This window comes from Panulirus ornatus, chromosome 40, assembly GCF_036320965.1.
Source record: "Panulirus ornatus isolate Po-2019 chromosome 40, ASM3632096v1, whole genome shotgun sequence".
NCBI classification, from domain to species: Eukaryota; Metazoa; Arthropoda; class Malacostraca; order Decapoda; family Palinuridae; genus Panulirus; species Panulirus ornatus.
In genome coordinates, this window is record NC_092263.1 from 12606972 (window position 1) to 12628747 (window position 21776).

The 21776-nt window shown below is 40.1% G+C and overlaps 3 protein-coding genes and 2 long non-coding RNA genes across 5 annotated transcripts; 3 read left to right on the plus strand and 2 right to left on the minus strand.

The window, feature by feature from the left end:
- Positions 1 to 330: 330 nt before the first annotated feature.
- Positions 331 to 2460, plus strand: LOC139761538 (uncharacterized). Its single transcript, XR_011715537.1, has 2 exons — positions 331 to 466; positions 1627 to 2460. It is a non-coding gene; the product is annotated as an uncharacterized lncRNA (long non-coding RNA).
- A 3764-nt stretch (positions 2461 to 6224) lies between these two features.
- Positions 6225 to 6758, plus strand: LOC139761539 (uncharacterized). Its single transcript, XM_071685803.1, has 2 exons — positions 6225 to 6263; positions 6409 to 6758. The coding sequence occupies exons 1-2, from the start codon at positions 6252 to 6254 to the stop codon at positions 6661 to 6663; spliced, it is 267 nt and encodes an 88-aa protein (XP_071541904.1). The 5' UTR covers positions 6225 to 6251; the 3' UTR covers positions 6664 to 6758.
- A 2949-nt stretch (positions 6759 to 9707) lies between these two features.
- On the plus strand, positions 9708 to 10401 carry LOC139761540 (uncharacterized). The gene is made up of 2 exons (XM_071685804.1): positions 9708 to 9746; positions 9892 to 10401. Exons 1-2 carry the CDS (start codon positions 9735 to 9737, stop codon positions 10147 to 10149), a joined length of 270 nt encoding a protein of 89 aa, XP_071541905.1. The 5' UTR covers positions 9708 to 9734; the 3' UTR covers positions 10150 to 10401.
- Positions 10402 to 12076: 1675 nt separating this feature from the next.
- On the minus strand, positions 12077 to 12650 carry LOC139761541 (uncharacterized). The gene is made up of 2 exons (XM_071685805.1): positions 12559 to 12650; positions 12077 to 12410 (listed from the first exon to the last, which is right to left on the minus strand). The coding sequence occupies exons 1-2, from the start codon at positions 12568 to 12570 to the stop codon at positions 12177 to 12179; spliced, it is 246 nt and encodes an 81-aa protein (XP_071541906.1). The 5' UTR covers positions 12571 to 12650; the 3' UTR covers positions 12077 to 12176.
- Positions 12651 to 16954: 4304 nt separating this feature from the next.
- On the minus strand, positions 16955 to 18685 carry LOC139761542 (uncharacterized). The gene is made up of 3 exons (XR_011715538.1): positions 18633 to 18685; positions 17402 to 17579; positions 16955 to 17224 (listed from the first exon to the last, which is right to left on the minus strand). It is a non-coding gene; the product is annotated as an uncharacterized lncRNA (long non-coding RNA).
- Between the last annotated feature and the right edge of the window lie 3091 nt (positions 18686 to 21776).

Sequence of the window (21776 nt, forward strand, 5' to 3'; positions counted from 1 at the left end):
CACACACACACACACACACACACCAAAAAAATAATAACATCAGCTTCAACATTCCCTTGTGACACAAAATGAACCCAACTCCTTAAACTAAACGCGAATTTCCTAAGGATTACTTAAGAGGTGTCAAACGATGGTGTGACAATCAGGTCGCGCGAGAGACAGAGACAGAGGCAGAGAACCGTGGTCTCCGTGAGCCACCAAGTATGGCCTGTAATTTGGGGAAAGGTGTCATGTCATACATCGGCGGTGCTTGCGTAGGTTTGGCCAATTGTATGGCCTTGTTCTGGGGGCTGGTTTGGAGTTATATAAACCCCTCGACTGTGCATGGTTTGGCATACAGTCGCTGCTGCACACACACACACACACACAAGCGAGAGGCGACCAGACTTCGATCTCCAGCTTCGAGTAATAGTTGAAAGAGGAGGACCAGGCAAACGTGCGCACACACACGATGATGCTCAAGACGGTAGGTGGCACGTCGCAGTTGGTAACACTGCCTGGCTCACAGGAGCCTTAAAAGGTATTTATGTTTGATCCCTTGAGTACGACGGTACGACCCTTGAGGACGAGGATATGACCCTTGAGTACGACGCTACGACCCTTGAGGACGACGGTACGACCCTTGAGTACGAGGGTACGACCCTTGACCACGACGGTACGACCCTTGACCACAAGGGTACGACCCTTGACCACGACGGTAGGACCCTTGACACGACGGTACGACCCTTGACCACGACGGTACGACCCTCGAGTACGACGCTACGACACTTGAGGACGACGGTACGACCCTTGAGTACGAGGGTACGACCCTTGACCACAAGGGTACGACCCTTGACCACGACGGTACGACCCTTGACCACGACGGTACGACCCTTGACCACGACGGTACGACCCTTAGAGCAAGACGCGTTCAACTATGACTCAGCCCTGAAGGTACACACACACACATATCAAGTGAGACGCGCGCATAGACGTCATAAGACACATATGGATTACGTGTTCTAGAGTTTTAAGTCCATGAAATAGACTACGCAGGTATGAGTTAACGGGTTCTTCTTAATACATGTCTTTCCCATGTACTTCCCTTGTACTTCTGTACATCTATTTCATTGTACTAAACTCCGTGGAAGACGTGAATTACACGAGATGGGAAAAAAGCTATTACGATAGATGAATTAAAGCTATTACGATAAATGATGGTTGTTTATCACTGCTCTATATCCGGGTTTCTCTATTTGTCACTATTGTTATCGAGTATATGATCGTCACTACAGGTAACGTGTTACCTCATGATGACTGTTAGTATTAGGTTACCTCACAATCACCGTAAGTATTGGGTTACTTCATCATCATAGGTATTACTGCCTCCCCTCAACTTACGCATTGACTTTAAGACATGATTTTCGAAAGCCGATGAGGAAAGAAATTACATTAATTACTTTACATTGACGAATGATACCATTCCGGCACTGAGTTGAGTAACCAATTACCATGATTATATGTAATCCTCTTTTCCCTTCCCCTCACGTCTTGTCTCCTACGACCAAAAACCCTACGTTTACGTCTCCATGCCAATAGAATGCTATACTGAACCGTAGAGGTCAAATAATGCTACGTGTCTTTCAGATCTTCGCCTTCTGTATTATGGCTCTCTTCTGCACCTTCGCCATTGCTGACCCTGTTGCTGGCGGTGGCTATGGCAGGGGACATGGTGGCGGAAGGCGTGGCGGAGGGCGTGGTGGCTATGGAGGCGGTCATCGAGGAGGTGGCTATGGTGGCTACGGTGGCTATGGTGGCTATGGGAAGTAGATGGGAGATAGAGATGCCACTGTTCTCCAAGTAAAATGATCGACATTATCTGTGCAATCTACTTGGATGGTAGATGGGGTAGAGATTCTACTCTTCCCCCAAGTAAATGACCAACATGACCTGTGACATCTACTTGTAAGATACAAGTCAATGTGACCTGTAGCTATTCTGTAATTTCTCTCACTGAAATTTCATGTACCATTTGATGTTGTTCTGTTAAAATCGTATGAGAAATGGTCTTGTTCATTGCTCATTAAAGATGTTCTGTTAAAATCGTATGAGAAATGGTCTTGTTCATTGCTCATTAAAGATGTTCTGTTAAAATCGTATGAGAAATGGTCTTGTTCATTTCTCATGAGAAATGTTGTGTTAAAAATCACATGAGAAATGTTCTGTGACATTCTTCCATTTCATTCACATACGTAAGGGAAAGAAAACTGAAATACCATCTCAACCATAGATGAGTTATCTCTCTTGTCTTTTCTTTGTGTTTGAGTTGAATTCTAGTAGAAAGTTCATCTTGATTTTCTGATGTATTGTCATCATCTCTATGAGGAGAAAGGGTTAAACACTTCTTAGATATGTTAATCACCTTTTGTGTTATTTAGACTGACACTATGATCCACCATCAAAATAAACTTTGTTAATGTATGTATCTTTCATTTATCAAAAGAACGAGGAAGCATTACCCGGGGATTAGGACAAATGGGTCAAACTTTGAGGTCAAACAAGTCGGCTTGGGAAGGTCGGATTGCCGTGGATTCGACTCAGTCAAACACTTGAGTATGTAGCGTTAGAAACTCTCCACATACGAGAACAATGCTCCATATAAAGACAGATATATATATATTTTATTTTTTTTTCATTTTGCTTTGTCGCTGTCTCCCGCGTTTGCGAGGTAGCGCAAGGAAACAGACGAAAGAAATGGCCCAACCCACCCCCATACACATGTGTATACATACACGTCCACACACGCAAATATACGTACCTATACATCTCAATGTACACATATATATACACACAGAGACATATATATATATATATATATATATATATATATATATATATATATATATATATATATATATATATATATATATATATATATATATATATATTCGTAGATGAAATCATGGCTGTTTTTGGACTCGTAAGGTGTCCAAAAACAGCCTTCAATATTTACTTTGATACCGACGAATTCATTGTAGTGAATAGTGGAACTCAAACGTCGAAGAAGAAGTTGAAAGTTATGAGCAGAAGGACTGGAGGATAATGTGTTTTCGAGGCCTTACACCTGCTCAATGTACCTCACTGAGAAACCCAGGCCAAATCTATGGTTCCAGGGAAGGGTTCATCCCCCACAGAATAAGAGACACTGAGAGGGGAAAAAAAAAAAGCAAAATGAGACGCCTTTTAAAACAGAGGGAAAATGCAGAGCTGAGTCGTCAGTCTGTGTGTGTGTGTGTGTGTGTGTGTGTGTGTGTGTGTGCGTGTGTGTGCGGGGGGCAGGCAGAAAGTGTTTTGTTCAACAGAATGGAAATCGTTGATAAGAGAAAGAAGATAGCAGTAGATAAGACAGAGAGGGAGCCCTGAGTGCTATCTATGTCATCTTGGTGTTAGATTATGAGATTAAGAGAGTCGGGGAGGAAAGCCAAAACAGGGAAGTTTAGAGACAAGATCTCAATCCCACACAACTTGTTAGACACTTTCTCGATGTTTAGCAAATCATGGTCCTTGTGGAGTTTAGCAAAACACGCTGCTCGTGGAGTTTAGCAAAACACGCTTCTCCATATTAGAAGGTGCACCAACGTATGGCAGTATGGAAACGCTTTGGCCTTTTTAAGCCGGAGGGAAACAGACGAACACAAACAGGAACATATTCGGAAGAAGAGAGGATGGATGGATGGATGCCATCCGGTCCATATACCTCGTTTGCGTCCAGAGAGAGAGAGAGAGAGAGAGAGAGAGAGAGAGAGAGAGAGAGAGAGAAGCGCTCTTCGGCCTGCGAAAAAAAGAAATAAAGTACATTAGAAGGAGGTGGGTGAGGGAATGTTAGAATCATCCAAAGGTGGAGTGAGAAGAGAAGAGAGAACGATTAGAAAAAGATTTGTGTGGTTATAAAAGTAGAGAGAGATCCCCTATGAAGCTTTATGTATAAAAAAAATGTGTAGTGATATTGGGTAAAGATGAAAAGGTGAGTTGAGGAAGGAAGAATTTTTTCCCCAGAGATGCCAAACCTCGTATCTATGACGACCACAAAACAGAAGTGTGGTTGAATCACAGAGAAAGAAGACAGGGGGCCAAGTGAGGATATTCCCTCAAAGGCCCAGTCCTCTGTTCTTAACGCTACCTCGCTGATGAGGGGAAATGGCGAATATGTATAAAATATACGTCTATATCCTTCAGTTACCATAACAATAAACTCGGTCATACACTCAGCAATGACAGAAGCGACGCCTGAGGAGGAGGAGGAGAGAGGAGGAGGAGGAAGAAGAAGAAGAGGAGGAGGAGAAGGAGGAGGGAAGAGAAACAAAAAAATTACGACAGTTTTACGCAAGAATTTTTCCATAAATAGAATCTCGTACTCTGGACCCCCAGCCCGCTCCATTGGGGGCGCACTGATAATATTGGCGTTTCCATAAGAGGCGAAAGCATCCGGATAGCGAGTCGGGGCGGTGAGGTAAGAGATGGTGGTGAGACTGTGGTCAGAGACGTACCAGATGGGAGATGTTGTGTGGCTTTTGCGGTGGAGGGTGTTGTGGGAGTGAAGATGACAATCGGGATTACGGGGTAGTGTGGGGTTAGTGTGGGGGTAATGTGGGGGTTAGTGTGGGGGTAGTGTGGGGTTAGTGTGGGGGTAGATGATAATTCGTGGGGGTAGTGTGTGTGGGGGTGATAATAATTCCTCCCCTAATCATTGAGAATCGTAGGTACAAAAGCTCTTACATTAACCCACTCAACCACCTTTTTCACACACTCACACACACACACACACACACACACACACACACACACACACACACACACACGTGCCACATGCGTAAATCTATGAAGTTACGTACTATTTGAGACTACGCAAGAGATGGGGCGCGGCGCCCCCACACATGTTTGTGACATATCATACATACAGTACAAATAGGTCAATACACATTAGGGTGATTACACACTACCACACTCTTATAGCATCAAACTAGTGGATGCTGAGGTTGAACTGGGTGAATTGGAATTGTCAGTGTGGGGAAGGAAGCATTAAGAAATCTAAAAAGTTCCATGAGAGTAGATAGATTGCAAGAGGTTGAGGAGAGAGAGAGAGAGAGAGAGAGAGAGAGAGAGAGAGAGAGAGAGAGAGAGAGAGAGAGAGAGAGAGAGAGAGAGAGAGAGAGCCCCACACACACCAGTGTAGAACTCTGCTCCCCCTACAGTACAAAGAAAAAAGAAACAATAGACACACACGCACCATCCTTTTGGAGAACCCACCACCACAACTTCAGCTTTAGTTACAATCAGTCAACAATATGACCCCCAGGTTATAGATACTTCGGATAACCACAACCACAACCTCAGCTTTAGTTAAAAAAAAAAAACAAATGAAAGTCTCTATCGCGTTAGGAGCGAGGTAGGAAACTCATAAAAGAAAATGACTTTTGTCCGTGGGAGATTCAGTGTCTATCAGGCGTGAAACAACACAGCATTGGTGTTTGAAATAAGCAGAAAAAAAAGGGAAAGAAAAAAAAGAATTCTTTGAAGCGAAATCGTGAGTGAAGGTTATTGTTGCAAATGTGAAAGGCATGAATGAAAACACTACAAGTTATCTGAGTCTTCGGGGGAGCGATATATATCTATCTATCTATATATATATATATATATATATATATATATATATATATATATATATATATATATATATATATATATATATATATTATCCCTGGGGATAGGAGAAAAAGAATACTTGCCACGTATTCCCTGCGTGTCGAAGAAGGCGACTAAAAGGGGAGGGAGCGGGCGAGCTGGAAATCCTCCACTCCCGTTAATAATTTTCCAAAAAGTGCAATTAAATCTTCATTTCTATACTTCTGAATCTATCATTTTACGAACGCTGTGAACAGAAATGAAACTAATTAGTAACAGGAACACGCATTTCCTAAGTGAAAAAGATACAAGCCTATAAACTGAATGTGACCTTAAACTTACCTGCTTGTAAGAAAGAAACAGCTCAAGAAAAAGAGAAGGGGGTTTTCTTCCTTCTCCAGCTTTCTACTTTAATACAATAACTGACCTATTGTGTTCTTGACCTTTGATTCAATACCTGGTGGACAACATTGAGTCATTAGCGTGAGTGATGGGCGGGGGGGGTCATGACGTCATTGTGGCTAGCCAGTATAAAAGGGTGGGCCAAGCCTAGGTAGAGACAGTACCAAGCCAAGCAGCCAACAGTCAACATGTACAAGGCCGTAAGACACATGAGGATCAATCACTTTCTCTTGTAAACAATAGTGATGATACAATAGTGAAGATAATATGACCTGTATAATGATTCAGTAAAGACATGTAATTATCTTCAAGTTACAGATAAAGTTATCTTTCTTTTTTTTTCAGGTGATCTCTGTGTTGTGTGTCTTCCTCCTTGTGGCTGCTGCCATGGCCAGCCCCATACCCGAGCCTGGCTATGGTGGGTATGGACACGGAGGTGGATATGGTGGCGGCTATGGTGGTGGATATGGTGGCGGCTATGGTGGTGGATATGGTGGCGGCTATGGTGGATATGGTCACGGAGGTGGATATGGCTACGGAGGTGGATATGGACACGGAGGTGGATATGGACACGGAGGTGGATATGGTTATGGTCGCTAAAACGAAACCTTAAAACCTCCGTTTATTCATCTCTTCCCCAAACATCTGAAACTGATGTCAATCCTATTTTTTCTCGTAATAAAAGATTATCAATAGTCATGTGTTTTGGTATCATCACTACAACTGTCACACACTGTCTGAAGTTGTAAGGTTATGGTTATTGTGACCCAATATATAACCTGGACCATAAGCAACTTATGATTTAGTGGTACAAATTCTCGAAGGAGATATATAGATTTGTGTCACTTTACGCCTGTCTTCCAGTTAACTTTCATTCATGACATTTTCTACCATTAACTGTAGGTAGCTGAATAGTTATGTACACTTGGAAGTTAGATATTTGTTATTTGTTCAGTATACTCCACATTATATTTTTTTTTCAAGTTAATAACACTGCATATCCAACAGAAATAGACAACATTATCTCGGCCATGTAAGATGAAAAGAAAATTTAACTGAGAGAAAAAGAGATAAGATATTATTTAGTGCTCCTGGGGTGTTTGAACTCCTAAATCAAAGGTCCAATTTCTTATACCAGAATATGACAAATCTCTGCAAGAGATTTCCAGACATGTCCCTTTCGAGGACAGTGGGAGGTGTCGTAACGGTCGATCTTCGTCTGTCTGGTCATCATAAAGAAACTAAAGGAAGCAGCAGCCACGCCCATGCAACGTACATAAGCCTTAATAGCTAGAGCACGAGTTGACACTTTCATAAAGCTGTGGTAGAAATAATACCTGCAAAACAGAGAATATAAAACAACACCACTGCAGACGGAAAGGAATGGATGAAGACAGATTATGGCTCATGAGGCAATGTGGCTGAAGGTCTTTGATCTATTGGACACAGGTTTAAGAAGGAGGTGGAAGAAGACACACCCAAGATCCCTATTCAGTTCTACAAGGTGGAGTGAATAAGAGCCTCGTACGTCACTGTATAGCTACTACACAGTTACCATCATTGTGACGACCTACTCTACACCACTCTAGTTTCTGGGATACAGATTTTATGATGTTCATTATATTGAAAATCCAGGAGAGAGAGTGAAGGATATGGAATGCCCAATATGTTTCTCTTTTGACGAGGTTTACTTCTGGTGCTTTTCAAATCAAACTGTGGAGAACTAATGGCATTTAGAAATATATATACAAGTAGGAATTGCCTTTTTGCAGCTTTTTAGTTTAATCATACTACTGTTAACCTTTTCAAAGATATTGCACAGCTTTTCCGAGGTCAGAGGTTAATGATGATTAGTCTGGGAAACAGAATATGTATTGGAGACTTAAAGTATGTAGGACACATCATATCTCACTTCTAGAATCGAAACTTTTTATAAAGTATTGGAGACTTAAAGTATGTAGGGCACATCATATCTCACTTCTAGAATCGAAACTTTTTATAAAGTATTGGAGACTTAAAGTATGTAGGGCACATCATATCTCACCTCTAGAATCGAAACTTTTTATAAAGTATTGGAGACTTAAAGTATGTAGGGCACATCATATCTCACTTCTAGAATCGAAACTTTTTATAAAGTATTGGAGACTTAAAGTATGTAGGACACATCATATCTCACTTCTAGAATCGAAACTTTTTTTAAAGTATTGGAGACTTAAAGTATGTAGGGCACATCATATCTCACCTCTAGAATCGAAACTTTTTATAAAGTATTGGAGACTTAAAGTATGTAGGGCACATCATATCTCACTTCTAGAATCGAAACTTTTTATAAAGTATTGGAGACTTAAAGTATGTAGGACACATCATATCTCACTTCTAGAATCGAAACTTTTTTTAAAGTATTGGAGACTTAAAGTATGTAGGACACATCATATCTCACTTCTAGAATCGAAACTTTTTATAAAGTATTGGAGACTTAAAGTATGTAGGACACATCATATCTCACTTCTAGAATCGAAACTTTTTATAAAGTATTGGAGACTTAAAGTATGTAGGGCACATCATATCTCACTTCTAGAATCGAAACTTTTTATAAAGTATTGGAGACTTAAAGTATGTAGGACACATCATATCTCACTTCTAGAATCGAAACTTTTTATAAAGTATTGGAGACAAAGTATGTAGGACACATCATATCTCACTTCTAGAATCGAAACTTTTTATAAAGTATTGGAGACTTAAAGTATGTAGGACACATCATATCTCACTTCTAGAATCGAAACTTTTATAAAGATGATTAATACTGTAACATGGAAACAGAGTAGTTCAAGTAAACAATTTTGAATAAAAAAAAAAACTTTTTCAATAGCTAAAAATCAAACAGGATGTGACGTCACTCCGGAAACTTGAACACAGTACTTCAAAAGCTTCATAATTCTTATCTGGATATTAAGTTTCCATTTGTCTCAACAAATTTCAACTTTCGAGGGTTTTAAGAACTATCTCATTTTGTTTTCCTTTTAGTTATTACATATTAGTCACATTAATGTACAAACATCTTTCCTATAGTTGAGTATTTTTTCTCAGAACCAGTGAATCTGCATTACCATCAATGAGTAACTGATTACCAATGATATACATATAAATATACTTATACATTTTGGCCATTTCCCGCATTAGCGAGATAGCGTCAAGAACAGAGGACTGAGCCTTAGAGGGAATATCCTCACTTGGTCCCCTTCTCTGTTCCTTCTATTAGAAAATCATAACAACGTGAGTGGAGGATTTCTGCACTGTAACATTTCTATGCATATATCAATAAGTTAATTTGATTTCACAATTATCATCAACTCACGGGAAATTAATGATAGACTTTACATTCTTTACGTAATAGGCAGATTAAGATGAATATAATAAATCAATAACTTTATACAATAGATTTCCACATGTAAATGTAATCAAAAAACAGGGTTATGTATATTCTTTTACTTTCTACCATAAACAATAGTCAAGATGACCTTGACCTTTCATTCAATACCTGATGAACAAGATTGAGTCATTAGCGTGAGTGATGGGCGGGGGGGGTCATGACGTCATTGTGGCTAGCCAGTATAAAAGGGTGGGCCAAGCCTAGGTAGAGACAGTACCAAGCCAAGCAGCCAACAGTCAACATGTACAAGGCCGTAAGACACATGAGGATCAATCACTTTCTCTTGTAAACAATAGTGATGATAAAATAGTGAAGATAAAATAACCTGTATAATGATTCAGTAAAGACATGTAATTATCTTCAAGTTACAGATAAAGTTATCTTTCTTTTTTTTTCAGGTGATCTCTGTGTTGTGTGTCTTCCTCCTTGTGGCTGCTGCCATGGCCAGCCCCATACCCGAGCCTGGCTATGGTGGGTATGGACACGGAGGTGGATATGGTGGCGGCTATGGTGGTGGATATGGTGGCGGCTATGGTGGTGGATATGGTGGCGGCTATGGTGGTGGATATGGTGGCGGCTATGGTGGATATGGTCACGGAGGTGGATATGGACACGGAGGTGGATATGGCCATGGTGGCTATGGTTATGGTCGCTAAAACGAACCTTAAAACCTCCGTTTATTCAGCTGTCCCCAAACTTCTGAAACTGATTTCAATTCTGTTTTCTTCTGTTAATAAAAGATGATCGATAATGATTCGTTTTGCTTTCATTATTGTTATTGCCACTCTTTACATGAGCCTGCAATTCTATGTTTACTGTAACCCAACATACTGTACAACTTGAACCAATTAACAGCATCCAAACTCTTGTTACAAATATACGAATAAGTATAAAATTATGTTACTTTTCGCCTTGTCTTTCATTCATCTTCGACTCATACTCTTAAAATAGGACTTTTTTCCCCAGTAAACTACTGGTTAGGTAGGCAGGTGTGTGTACTTGGAATTAGATAAACCATCTCTTGCCGTAAAACCTTTTAGATCAAACATTTTACGTTACATGAAGAATCTAATGCTATAATGTGAATACAGAGAGCTTTCATGGCATGTAGATATCTTCGAAATATTTTCTCTAGCTATCTTTGAATTATTTATAACGAATTTTATGGAGATATCAAGCGATCTCTTGCTATATCTTGCCATATCTCACCTTGTAAGTAGAATATGCATGGCATCGCCTAACTAGTATTCAGAAAGGCTTTAAGTTCCCTGCTAGGAAATCATTGCCTAATTGAAAAGCAAACGATTCGCAGTTTAGCGCTTCGAAACAATAGTTCATGTCAGGCAAATCTGCTTGCTTTCTTTTGTAAAATGATCAACACATAGTATGAAACTGATTCGATTGATGTCATACCTTTTGATTTTCAGAGAGTATTCGATAAAGTCCTACTTCAGAGAGTACTTAAAAAAAAAAAAGTTAGATGATATGGTAGAGATGGTTAGAAAAGTGGTTGACAGGCCTTAAATAAAAGGTATTGATAATAAATAGCGGTCAAAACATAGAACTATTTGATGTACCAAGTGGGGTGCCACGGGGATCAATCTTGAGTCCAATTCTCTTTCTATCATATATTGATGACACTGATAGTGGATAGTGCTGTAAGATATCAAAACTTGCAGACGGCTTAAAGCTGGTACATGAAGTTCCAACAGAAGGTAAATGTCTCCAGCTGCCAGCTGACACAGACAAACTGAAAAGTTGGACTCGTAAATGGCAAATGAATTTTGATCTCTATAAAACAAAATCATAAGCCTCAATATGAATTCTTTTGAATTGGACATCATAGACGACAAAAAAAGATCTGGGTGCAATGGTTTTCGATTACTTAAAGCCAAATATGCCTTAGGTAGAAATAGGAAAGAAGACACAACATTCTAGGCTCCTCTTTGTCTCTGATCGCTTCTGTGACCACTGTAGTCTAATAATGTTTGAATTCCTATCGAGTTTTCCATTTCTATCTGTAAGTTAGGCTACAACTGTTTCCATCTGTACCGTGGCTCATCTTGTCACCCGCGTGACGTGGCAAACATACGAAGTCAAGAGGCATCCAAGACACGTTATCAAAATATGATTAAAACAAAACCTCCAGAACGTAACAAGCTCATATTCGCCGACAAAAACGAACACGAATTACGCTTTTTCTTTAGTGAATTTTAACAGAAAACTTCGGGAAGATTCAGTTCTTGGTTTCATATGATTTTGATGTTGGTGTGTTACAGCTAATGGGAACTTCTGGCGATGTTTCTTATAGGATATGTGCCACAGTGTCTTATTTTCAGCATAAGATTCTTATTCGTAGAACCAAAATGCGAGATGTAAAGAATACATAGAGACGAGACATAGCTCGACTGTTACACATGTGAAGAGAAGCTCTGAATTTCAAAGTGATGCTCCAGATTACAGGCAAAGTATATGATATATAGAGCTTCGGAACCACAACCTTGCATCGTCTGATTGTCAGGTTGTGAGTATCCTAAAAGAAAAAAAAACATGGAAACATGAATTGCAAAATTAAAAAACAAGTTGGAGAAAGGGATGTTTAATGTTATCTGAACAAGAGAAGTTATTAGTTTGGTGTCGGTGTTTTACTGGTGAAGATCTTAGTCATTTTCGTTACTTTTCTTCAGCGGCCATATCCACCATAGCCACCATGTCCATAGCCACCTCCGTGTCCACCATGGCCATATCCACCTCCATGTCCACCATGGCCATATCCACCACCGTGTCCATATCCACCACCGTGTCCATATCCACCTCCGTGTCCATATCCACCTCCGTGGCCACCATAGCCAGGCTCGGGTATGGGGCTGGCCATGGCAGCAGCCACAAGGAGGAAGACACACAACACAGAGATCACCTGAAAATAAAGAAAGAAAGATAACTCTATCTGTAACTTGAAGATGATCACATGTCTTTACTGAATCATTATGCAGGTTATTTTATCTTCACTATTTTATCTTCACTATTGTTTACAAGAGAAAGTGATTGATCCTCATGTGTCTTACGGCCTTGTACATGTTGACTGTTGGCTGCTTGGCTTGGTACTGTCTCTACCTGGGCTTGGCCCACCCTTTTATACTGACCAGCAATGACAACGTCACCAGCCCATTACTTCCCCCATCACTCACGTTAATGGCATGACCAAGACATTTCCTCTCCGTCATTGACTAAATCTAAATTCTTGACTATTGATAAACGACTTTTGATTTAGAACTACAGATTCTATTTTGAACATAAACAACATGACTTTAACCTTTTCCTTTCTATACTCTTAACTTGTAAAAAGTCCCGCAGGATATGATTATAATTTCCACCCTCTGAAAAGAAATCTTGGCATAGATTACAATGAAACAAGGAGTTAAGATAATGATATACAGGAAAGAGGTGAAGCATGAGAGAGAGAGAGAGAGAGAGAGAGAGAGAGAGAGAGAGAGAGAGAGAGAGAGAGAGAGAGAGAGAGAGAGAGAGAGAGAGAGAGAGAGAGAGAGAGAGAGAGAGAGAGATGAATGAAATCTTATCTATTAGAAAATAAAGAAAAAAATTAGAGCGATGACACTAAAATCGATCATGTTCACCTCCTCGTCATCAAAAGACACGCCAGCGTCATTCACAAAACTGGAACAATGACGTCTGTTTCATTGCCTTGTTTCTAGATTGTGCTGTGTATCTATCTATCTATCTATCAATTCATCTATTTCTCTAACCATCCATCTCTATCTGTCTACCTCCTTATCTTTCTGTCCCTCTAGGATCTTTCTATCTATCAGTCCTTCCATCTGTTACTATGAACTCCATTTTCATTACCATGATGTGGATCAGTGACACAGTGGATGAGACTCTTTGAGAGGTGGAGGAGACTCTTTGAGATTTGGAGACTCTTTGAGATTTGGAGACTCAAAACTTCTCAAGGAGATAAAAACTCATCTGTTCTGTTAAGGGAAATGTATGAAAATGAGGAGGGAAAGAAAAGACAGATGGGGAAGTGATGGAGTAGCCCTTTTGATAGCTAATAGCCATAAAATCCAGGAAATCTTGGAAGATGCTCCATTTAAACATTACATAATGGGAAGAGTTAACTGCGGGAAAGAATTACGTAATGGAACTGGTCATTCACAATTCTCAGTAAGACTTGTAGTGAACGAAAAGAAATACAAGATGATACACAATGATACACACCACATTTCACATTGTGAATCTTCGTAGCGCCGTGGTTAGCGTTACGATACACTAGTCTAACAGGCCATGGTTCGAGTCCCGGGACAAGGTAGCTGGCCCACAGGTAGGCCACCTGTTCATCCTAAACACACACACACATACACTCACACACACCTGGCTTAGGTTCGTGTTTGTGTACATATGAAGGGAAGACATGATAGACATACAGGGCTAAGAGACGGGGCAACACGAGTGTAAACTCTCTTCCTCGTAACAGACTGACACTAATGACATTATAAACAATGACTGACCATTAATCTAGATGGTTTTTAATCCTCTATTTTGCACTATAAGTTTGCTCATTTGATAAGACAAAAGAGTCCAATCACACCTCCACTTTCCACTCAGCACCAGACGGCTCCACTGGGCACATGGTCCGTAATTATTATCACAACAGCCTCGTCTGGTTTAAGTCCAGCCCTTAAAGTCATCCTGTCCATTTTCACTGAGTCCCTCCTTTCTATCACTTACGCAGGCTCTACATTTTCTTCAAGTGGGGCTTTACGGCTTTGTGGGCCCTCCCCCTCGGGACGCATGAGGCAAAGGACGCAAGATCATTGGAGTCAATCTTCCATTACGAAGTGTGTGCGTCACGGAGGGCCCAAAGTGTTAGTCACGAAAGATAACGACGTAACGCCCAGCCATCTGTGGCATTAGCAATAATCTTTTGAATAGACGAGTGGCAGGACCTCCGTGGTGTAACTGTTACGATTGGCGACCGTGACGCATTCACAGCACCGCCCTAAAAGGGTGTAGGTGTCCAGTTCGCCTTAGGTTCGAATCCTCGTTGCGGCAGTCGGTCCACAGTCGACCTAGATGTTCATCCTACCGGAGGGGTGGGTTGGTCGATGAATTGGGTACCTGGCTTACGCTAGGATATATGAATACATTTGTATATATATATATATATATATATATATATATATATATATATATATATATATATATATATATATATATATATATATATATATATATATATATTTATATATATATATATATATATATATATATTTATTATATCCTTAATGAGATGGCCTACGGCTTCCTATGCCGCCAAAGCTGACATAAACAGAATAAAACTATGACAAAGACATCAAAACTGGCCTGGTGACCCCATTAGCCAACCACTTCCAGACAAACATGGAAACTATAAGAACCAAAAAAAAAAGAAAAAAGAAAAATCATACTCTTGGTCTGTATCAACTTTGGACGTCTGGAAGCTTAGAATGAACGTAAAGACAACGGCCCAAGGGGGAAAAAAAATATAAAAATTTATCTCGAATCACTTAAAGTCTCTCGTACTTTCGCCCAGCACTTTTGGGTCGTGTCAGTGTTGTGCTCCAGCGGATAGAGGCGCTGGGTGTTTGCTGCGTCACCGGTGTTTTGCATGCGTTTCTGATCTCCTGAAGGTAGAGAGAAAGTGTTCCCAGTCGTTCACCATGTCACGGGAAAATGGTCAGATGGGTGTTGTGCAAACGTTATCGTACATCTCTCTCTCTCGTCTGGTACCACCTCGTCGAGAACCTTCGTACATTATGTCTAAGAGTTGTTATACCTCTGTTCGATGTCTTCTCGTATTGTGATTGCTGGTAAAAGGGATTTTCCCCCGACGTGATCTCAAACTTTTCTTTGTACTTGTAAGAGAAGGAGGCTTGAGATGTGGCATGTAACCTTTGGAGGATCAGAACGCCTCTTGTGTGTTTAGGGGTAGTTTCAAGGAGACAGATACATGAGTCTATAGCGAGGCATTGTGGACAATGGTGATAGTATTGGTCGTCTATTTATAGACCCGGGTACTTTGATGTGTCTTTGAATAGGATGCTAGCGATGGAGAGTGCTAGGGGGGCTGGCTGGCCCTTGTGTGAGTTGCTAAACCTAGCAGATGTTGAAAGTAATGGATGTTGCTTATTCAAAATCGTGTGAAAGGCCTTCTTATACCAGACTTCACCAATATACATCTGGCTACACCAGGTTTCACCAACATACATCTGTCTATACCTCGCTTCACCAACATACATCTGTCTATAACTGGCTTCACCAACATACATCTGACTACACCTGGCTTCACCAACATACATCTGTCTACACAAGGCTTCACCAACATACATCTGTCTATAACTGGCTTCACCAACATACATCTGTCTACACAAGGCTTCACCAACATACATCTGACTACACCTGGCTTCACCAACAGACACACGTCTACACAAGGCTTCACCAACATACACACGTCTACACCTGGCTTCACCAACATACACACGTCTACACCTGGCTTCACCAACATACACACGTCTACACAAGGCTTCACCAACATACATCTGACTACACCTGGCTTCACCAACATTCATCTGTCTACACCGGTCTACACCTGGCTTTACCAACATATACACATCTACACCTGGCCTCGCCAACATGCGCACGTCTACACCCAACTGGCTTCACCAACATACACACGTCTGCTCCAGACTTCACCAACCTACCGAAGTCTGCACTAGGCTTCAAAAAGAAGCCAATTATCAACATGATTGTACCTCTATTTCCAAAATGGTTACGATTGATTCAATATCTATTAAGTTTACTTTCACTGTTCAACGTGTCGTTGCGCTGCCTGTTCTCTGTCTAATTGAAAAATGATAAAAACAAATGATGATATCAGTGTATGAGCTCTCTCTCTCTCTCTCTCTCTCTCTCTCTCTCTCTCTCTCTCTCTCTCTCTCTCTCTCTCTCTCTCTCTCTCTCTCTCTCTCTCTCTCTCTCTCTCTCTCTCTCTCTCTCTCTCTCTCTCTCTCTCTCTCTCTCTCTCTCTCTCTCTCTCTCTCCCCCCAACCCCACGTATATCAAACCGTGGAGTAATGTTTTATCAAACACTTCACTCACTTACCGGGTGAATGAAAATTGGTGAAAGGAAATAAAACGCCAGATAAGTGTCCTTTTGAGGCGAAAGTGTTTTCGTCATGAAATCCCTCTTTGAAAGATGGATCCAATATGACAGGAGTTCTTGGTAACTTATACATCAAATATACGTGTCCAAGTTTGGATCTTTGGAGTTTTGTTTCAGTCTGACTCACTTTGTTCTCAATTGATTGACCCTTTTTAAACCCGTTTGTCATAGTTGGTGCTGTTTATTTAGATTATTCTTGAACATAACTGTCGAAAGGTAGAAGAAATCAATCTCTCTTTGCCTTTGCATGTCTACTTTTATTGATAGATAGAAACACAAATTTCACATAAATTAATATATTTTCCTCTATGTTCATTGAATGAATGCGTTGCCTTGTTTTCCAACAGGCCAAATCAATGTATGATTATTTCTAGTTTATGTATAACTACTGTCTCATTGTTATCCGAATCATAAAGACAACCAAAGTTTGAAATTCCCACGAGACTCGCTTCATCTTCCCAGGACAGATGTACTTAAGTGTCTCATGGGAAAGATGACACTCGGAGGCTCACCTGGGAAAAAAAAAAATAGTCCAATTAGTTCTTTTCTTTCCCCACAGTTTATATCCTATACATCGAGGCTTTTATTTTACATATAATTCATTATTCATTGGGGTTGTGAATGAAGAAACACATATTAACGAATCATGTCAGATTTATCCTCAATATTTTATAACAAACATCGCTTACCTTATCGACCATACCCATATCCTCCATATCCACCATGACCTCCATGTCCATATCCTCCACGATGGCCATAGCCACCACCATGGCCATACCCACCTCGGCGACGGCCATAGCCAGGCTCAGCCAGCGGGTTGGCCAGTGCCGTGGCCACGAGGAAGAAGAAGGACAAGACAGCGATTATCTGTAACGCAACACATGGATACGAGAAATATCATCATGGCCTCAGGATTGTGGAGATACTGTTTCTACACCCACTAACACTCCTATCAGACAAGAATATCCTGGTACATCAAGTATATGTGTCTTTACCTGACAATTCCTTTGAGCTGAGTCAATGAATGAGTAACAAAGTCACTGAAAACTGCACATAAAATGCTGGTGAACAAGATGGAGATGTGAATTCTTACTGAAAGAGCTTGTAAAAATCTCCCTCGTTTTGATGTAGTGATATACTCAACTTAGAGATACTTTAGACAGAAATAAAAGATGGAAAGAGTATTCGATCTTAAGTGTTTAGTAACCCTTTGATCTAAGTACATGACGAAGGGTAAACCTTCTTTTGGACACAGGTTTCAGAACGAAGAGAAGGAATGCACATCCTGCTTATCAAAATCCCCCAACAAAGTTATGTTTCTTCGAGAATATTGTCTCCCTTTAAGATAGATATTTGGAACGAAAACAGGAATGTGGTTGATATTCGTCTACTGCAAGATATTTTTTGGTAACATCTATTTACTTATACGACCAATGATTGGCTGATAATCACACATTATGGCTAAAGACCGACACATATACAAAGACCACACGAACCCAAGGTCCAAATGAACCTAGTCAATTCCCCCTTTTCTTATTTCATTATTTTTGACATATATATATATATATATATATATATATATATAGAGAGAGAGAGAGAGAGAGAGAGAGAGAGAGAGAGAGAGAGAGAGAGAGAGAGAGAGAGAAAATAATGATACAGTGTGTGCTCTATCAAACTGCTGCGTCACATAACCTCTGCTAGATGAGGTACGAAACATTTCCATAGAGCTTCGAATTATTGATCATATTAGCGAAGAGAGAACCATTTTGAATTAGAATTATAAAAGGAACAATTTGACTGCTATATCAACCAGGTGGAATGCTACCGTGTACCTGCTGTGAAGGGAAGGAATGACAAAGTAGTAAAACTATCGATATATATAAAAGAAAAACCCTTTTTATCTGTTAAGAGAAAACTCACAGCTTGAACGGAAACCATGTTGATGTCCAATGAGGTGAGTTGAGTGTCGACCATTAGCCCGATGTTGAGCCTTATATATACCTCGAATCAACCTTGGCGACACTTGACTGACAACCCCCACCCCCCCCCCCCCCCTCCTCCCCTCAAAAGACAAAAAAAAAAAAAAAGAAAATCACGAAACAAGGAGAAGGTAAGGAAACTGTGGGGGTCTGTTACTTTCAACTTGATTGCCGAAGCGATGCTGATCTCATTCAACCATTGGAAAGACCATAAATTACTATAGGTAGCTATATACCTCGTGATATATCAGTAGAGGTATATATTAGACATATTCATTTTTTTTTCCACTGTAAGTACATAGAATCAGATACTTTAAATTGACAAAGACTTTGGATGAACCTTCGTTTTGAAAATACAATTTATTTTTTATTTTTTCGGGTAAACTGCAGTATGGGTCAGATCTTGGTATAGAAATCTATACTCAAAAGCTATATCCTGTAAAGTTTATAATGTCTTTGAAAGTATGAAGAACACAAAACTAAACTGTAATGGAAAGTAGTACATTCCTCCCTCGCTTCAGCAGTTCACTACAGTGACATTACTGTAATACTTTCTCTCAGGCGAAAGTAATGTAAATTTTCCTTCTTTTTTTTTTTTTTTGGAGTGTACCACAAACCTAACGATTTGTTAACTTCAGCCAAACGGTAAATTTGTTAAATCCTTCCAAGAATTTAATGTCGCATGGCTATGTAACATTGTGAATGCTATACTACATGATATCATACTTAATTTAATGAACAATAATTTGCTTTATGTTGTTGGCGAAGTCAATCTGGTGTATAGTAATTTTCTTCGTGTTAGCAAAGTCAATCTAAAGTTCAATATAATTTCCTTCATGTTGGTGAAATCAGTTTAATATACAATAATTTCCTTCATGTTGTTGGCGAAGTCAATCTAACGTACATCCATTTTCTTCTTCTTAACAAAATCAATCTAATGTACATAGATTTGCATTGACATATGAGACCTGTATATAATAATTTTCTCCATCTTGGTAATGGAGTCCATGTCGTAGTATATAAACTTTGATGCTGATGGCAGATCGAAGGAGAAGTATATGATAAATAGCGTTTCAACCTAAAGTGAAATTATTAGACACACAAAAAAAGCCACATTGATGATTCAGGCGTTGATACGCACAAACGTGTATCTTTCTCATTTCTGATTGGTTGGTTGGTTGGTTGGTTGGTTGGGTGGGTGGGTGGTTGGTTCGTTGGTTGGTTGGTTGGGTGGGTGGTTGGTTGATTGGTTGGTTGGTTGGTTGGTTGGTTGGTTGGTTGGTTGATTGGTTGGTTGGTTGATTGGTTCATTGGTTGGGTGGTTGTTTGATTGGTTCATTGCCTGGTTGGTTGGTTGGTTGGTTCATTGATTGGTTGGTTCATTGATTGGTTGGTTCAGTGTTTGGTTCATTGGTTGGTTGGTTGATTGGTTGGCTGGTTGGTCGGTTGGTTGGGCTCTCGACCTATCGTCTGCCAGAGTCATTACGGTCACCAACGTGAAGTTCAACATCTACCAAATGAAACCCCATTCTGAAACACCTTCCTCAGGTGTTCGAAACCCACTTCTTGAAATCACACTCATTCTTGCTATGTAAGTGGGCCCCTGTCAGGTGTCATATATATAATCCAATTACTTATTTCTCTTTTGGTGTAATCTTTGAAATCACCAGACAACCACTTTGATGAGTTTCAAAATCACGAATAAAGAGAAGTTAATATAATATGATTGTCTCTCATAAGGAAATGTAAAACCAGAAAATTTATATTCATGAAATGTAAGTTGAGTAATGTCCTCATTTCATTTGATTTTTTGGTGAGGTTTTTCGATCGACCAGAGACTTCGGTTTCAGAGACAGCATCAAAAATATATTCATAATATTCGTGTATGATGACACAGCCATGTGTTATCAGTCAGTAATAATGCCTTGCTTAGTACACACACACACACACACACACACACACACACACACACACACACACACACACTGTGGCCAATTGGGTCATCGCTGGTCACTGAAATAGAAATGGTAACACAATATTAACCCACACGTGTAAAGCTTTGAGTTCATCAACAACCAGTTACTGAGAAATGATAAAGATGACTTTGTCACGTTATGCTACGGGAATCTCGTCCTTCTGCCTTTAGAAGATTATTTTCATTATGACGTTCGCCAAAGTCTGGAGAAATGCGTTTCATGTTTCTTTTCTTTTCATATTTTTTTTTTTCATTTCCTTCACATCCTGGAGGTCAAGTCTTTTTACACACATATATCAGTAAACAAGAGACTTAGATTTACGAAAATTGAGTAAAAACAAATTGATTTATTGTTGATATGTTGCATCTAATTATTTACCGAAACCTTTATCGTATGTATACATACATACATACATACATACATACATACATACTTACATACACACTTATATACATACATACATGCATATACATATATATATATATATATATATATAGAGAGAGAGAGAGAGAGAGAGAGAGAGAGAGAGAGAGAGAGAGAGAGAGAGAGAGAGAGAGAGAGAGAGAGAGAGAGAGAGAGACAGACAGACAGACAGACAGACAGACAGAGAAAGACAAATAAAAACAATGACGCGTACCAGCCTCGTACCTTGCGTCATTCCAAACACCCCATGCGAGGTGTGACGGCAGCCCCGAGCCAAGGGCGTGGAGAATTGTGAAGGAAGGCGTGTAGGGCATATGAGGCGTGGTAGTGGCGTGTACCAGGCGACGATAGCACGCCCTATAGACCGCGCCCGCGTGGGGGGACACGGACGGAGAGAGAGGGAGAGAGAGAGAGAGAGAGAGAGAGAGAGAGAGAGAGAGAGAGAGAGAGAGAGAGAGAGAGAGAGAGAGAGAGAGAGAGACATGACACGCCAGGGGTCATGTATGACACAACACAAAGGGGTCATATGGCTCATCAACTCTTATCTATAAAGTCACAGTTCGATAGTGAATATATAAATCATATACTCACTGTATAAGAAAATATATAATGATAATTCCTGTTTATGACACTGTTAAAGTTAAGGGTCAAGACAGTCTCGATAAATTGCATAGATATGTATTACA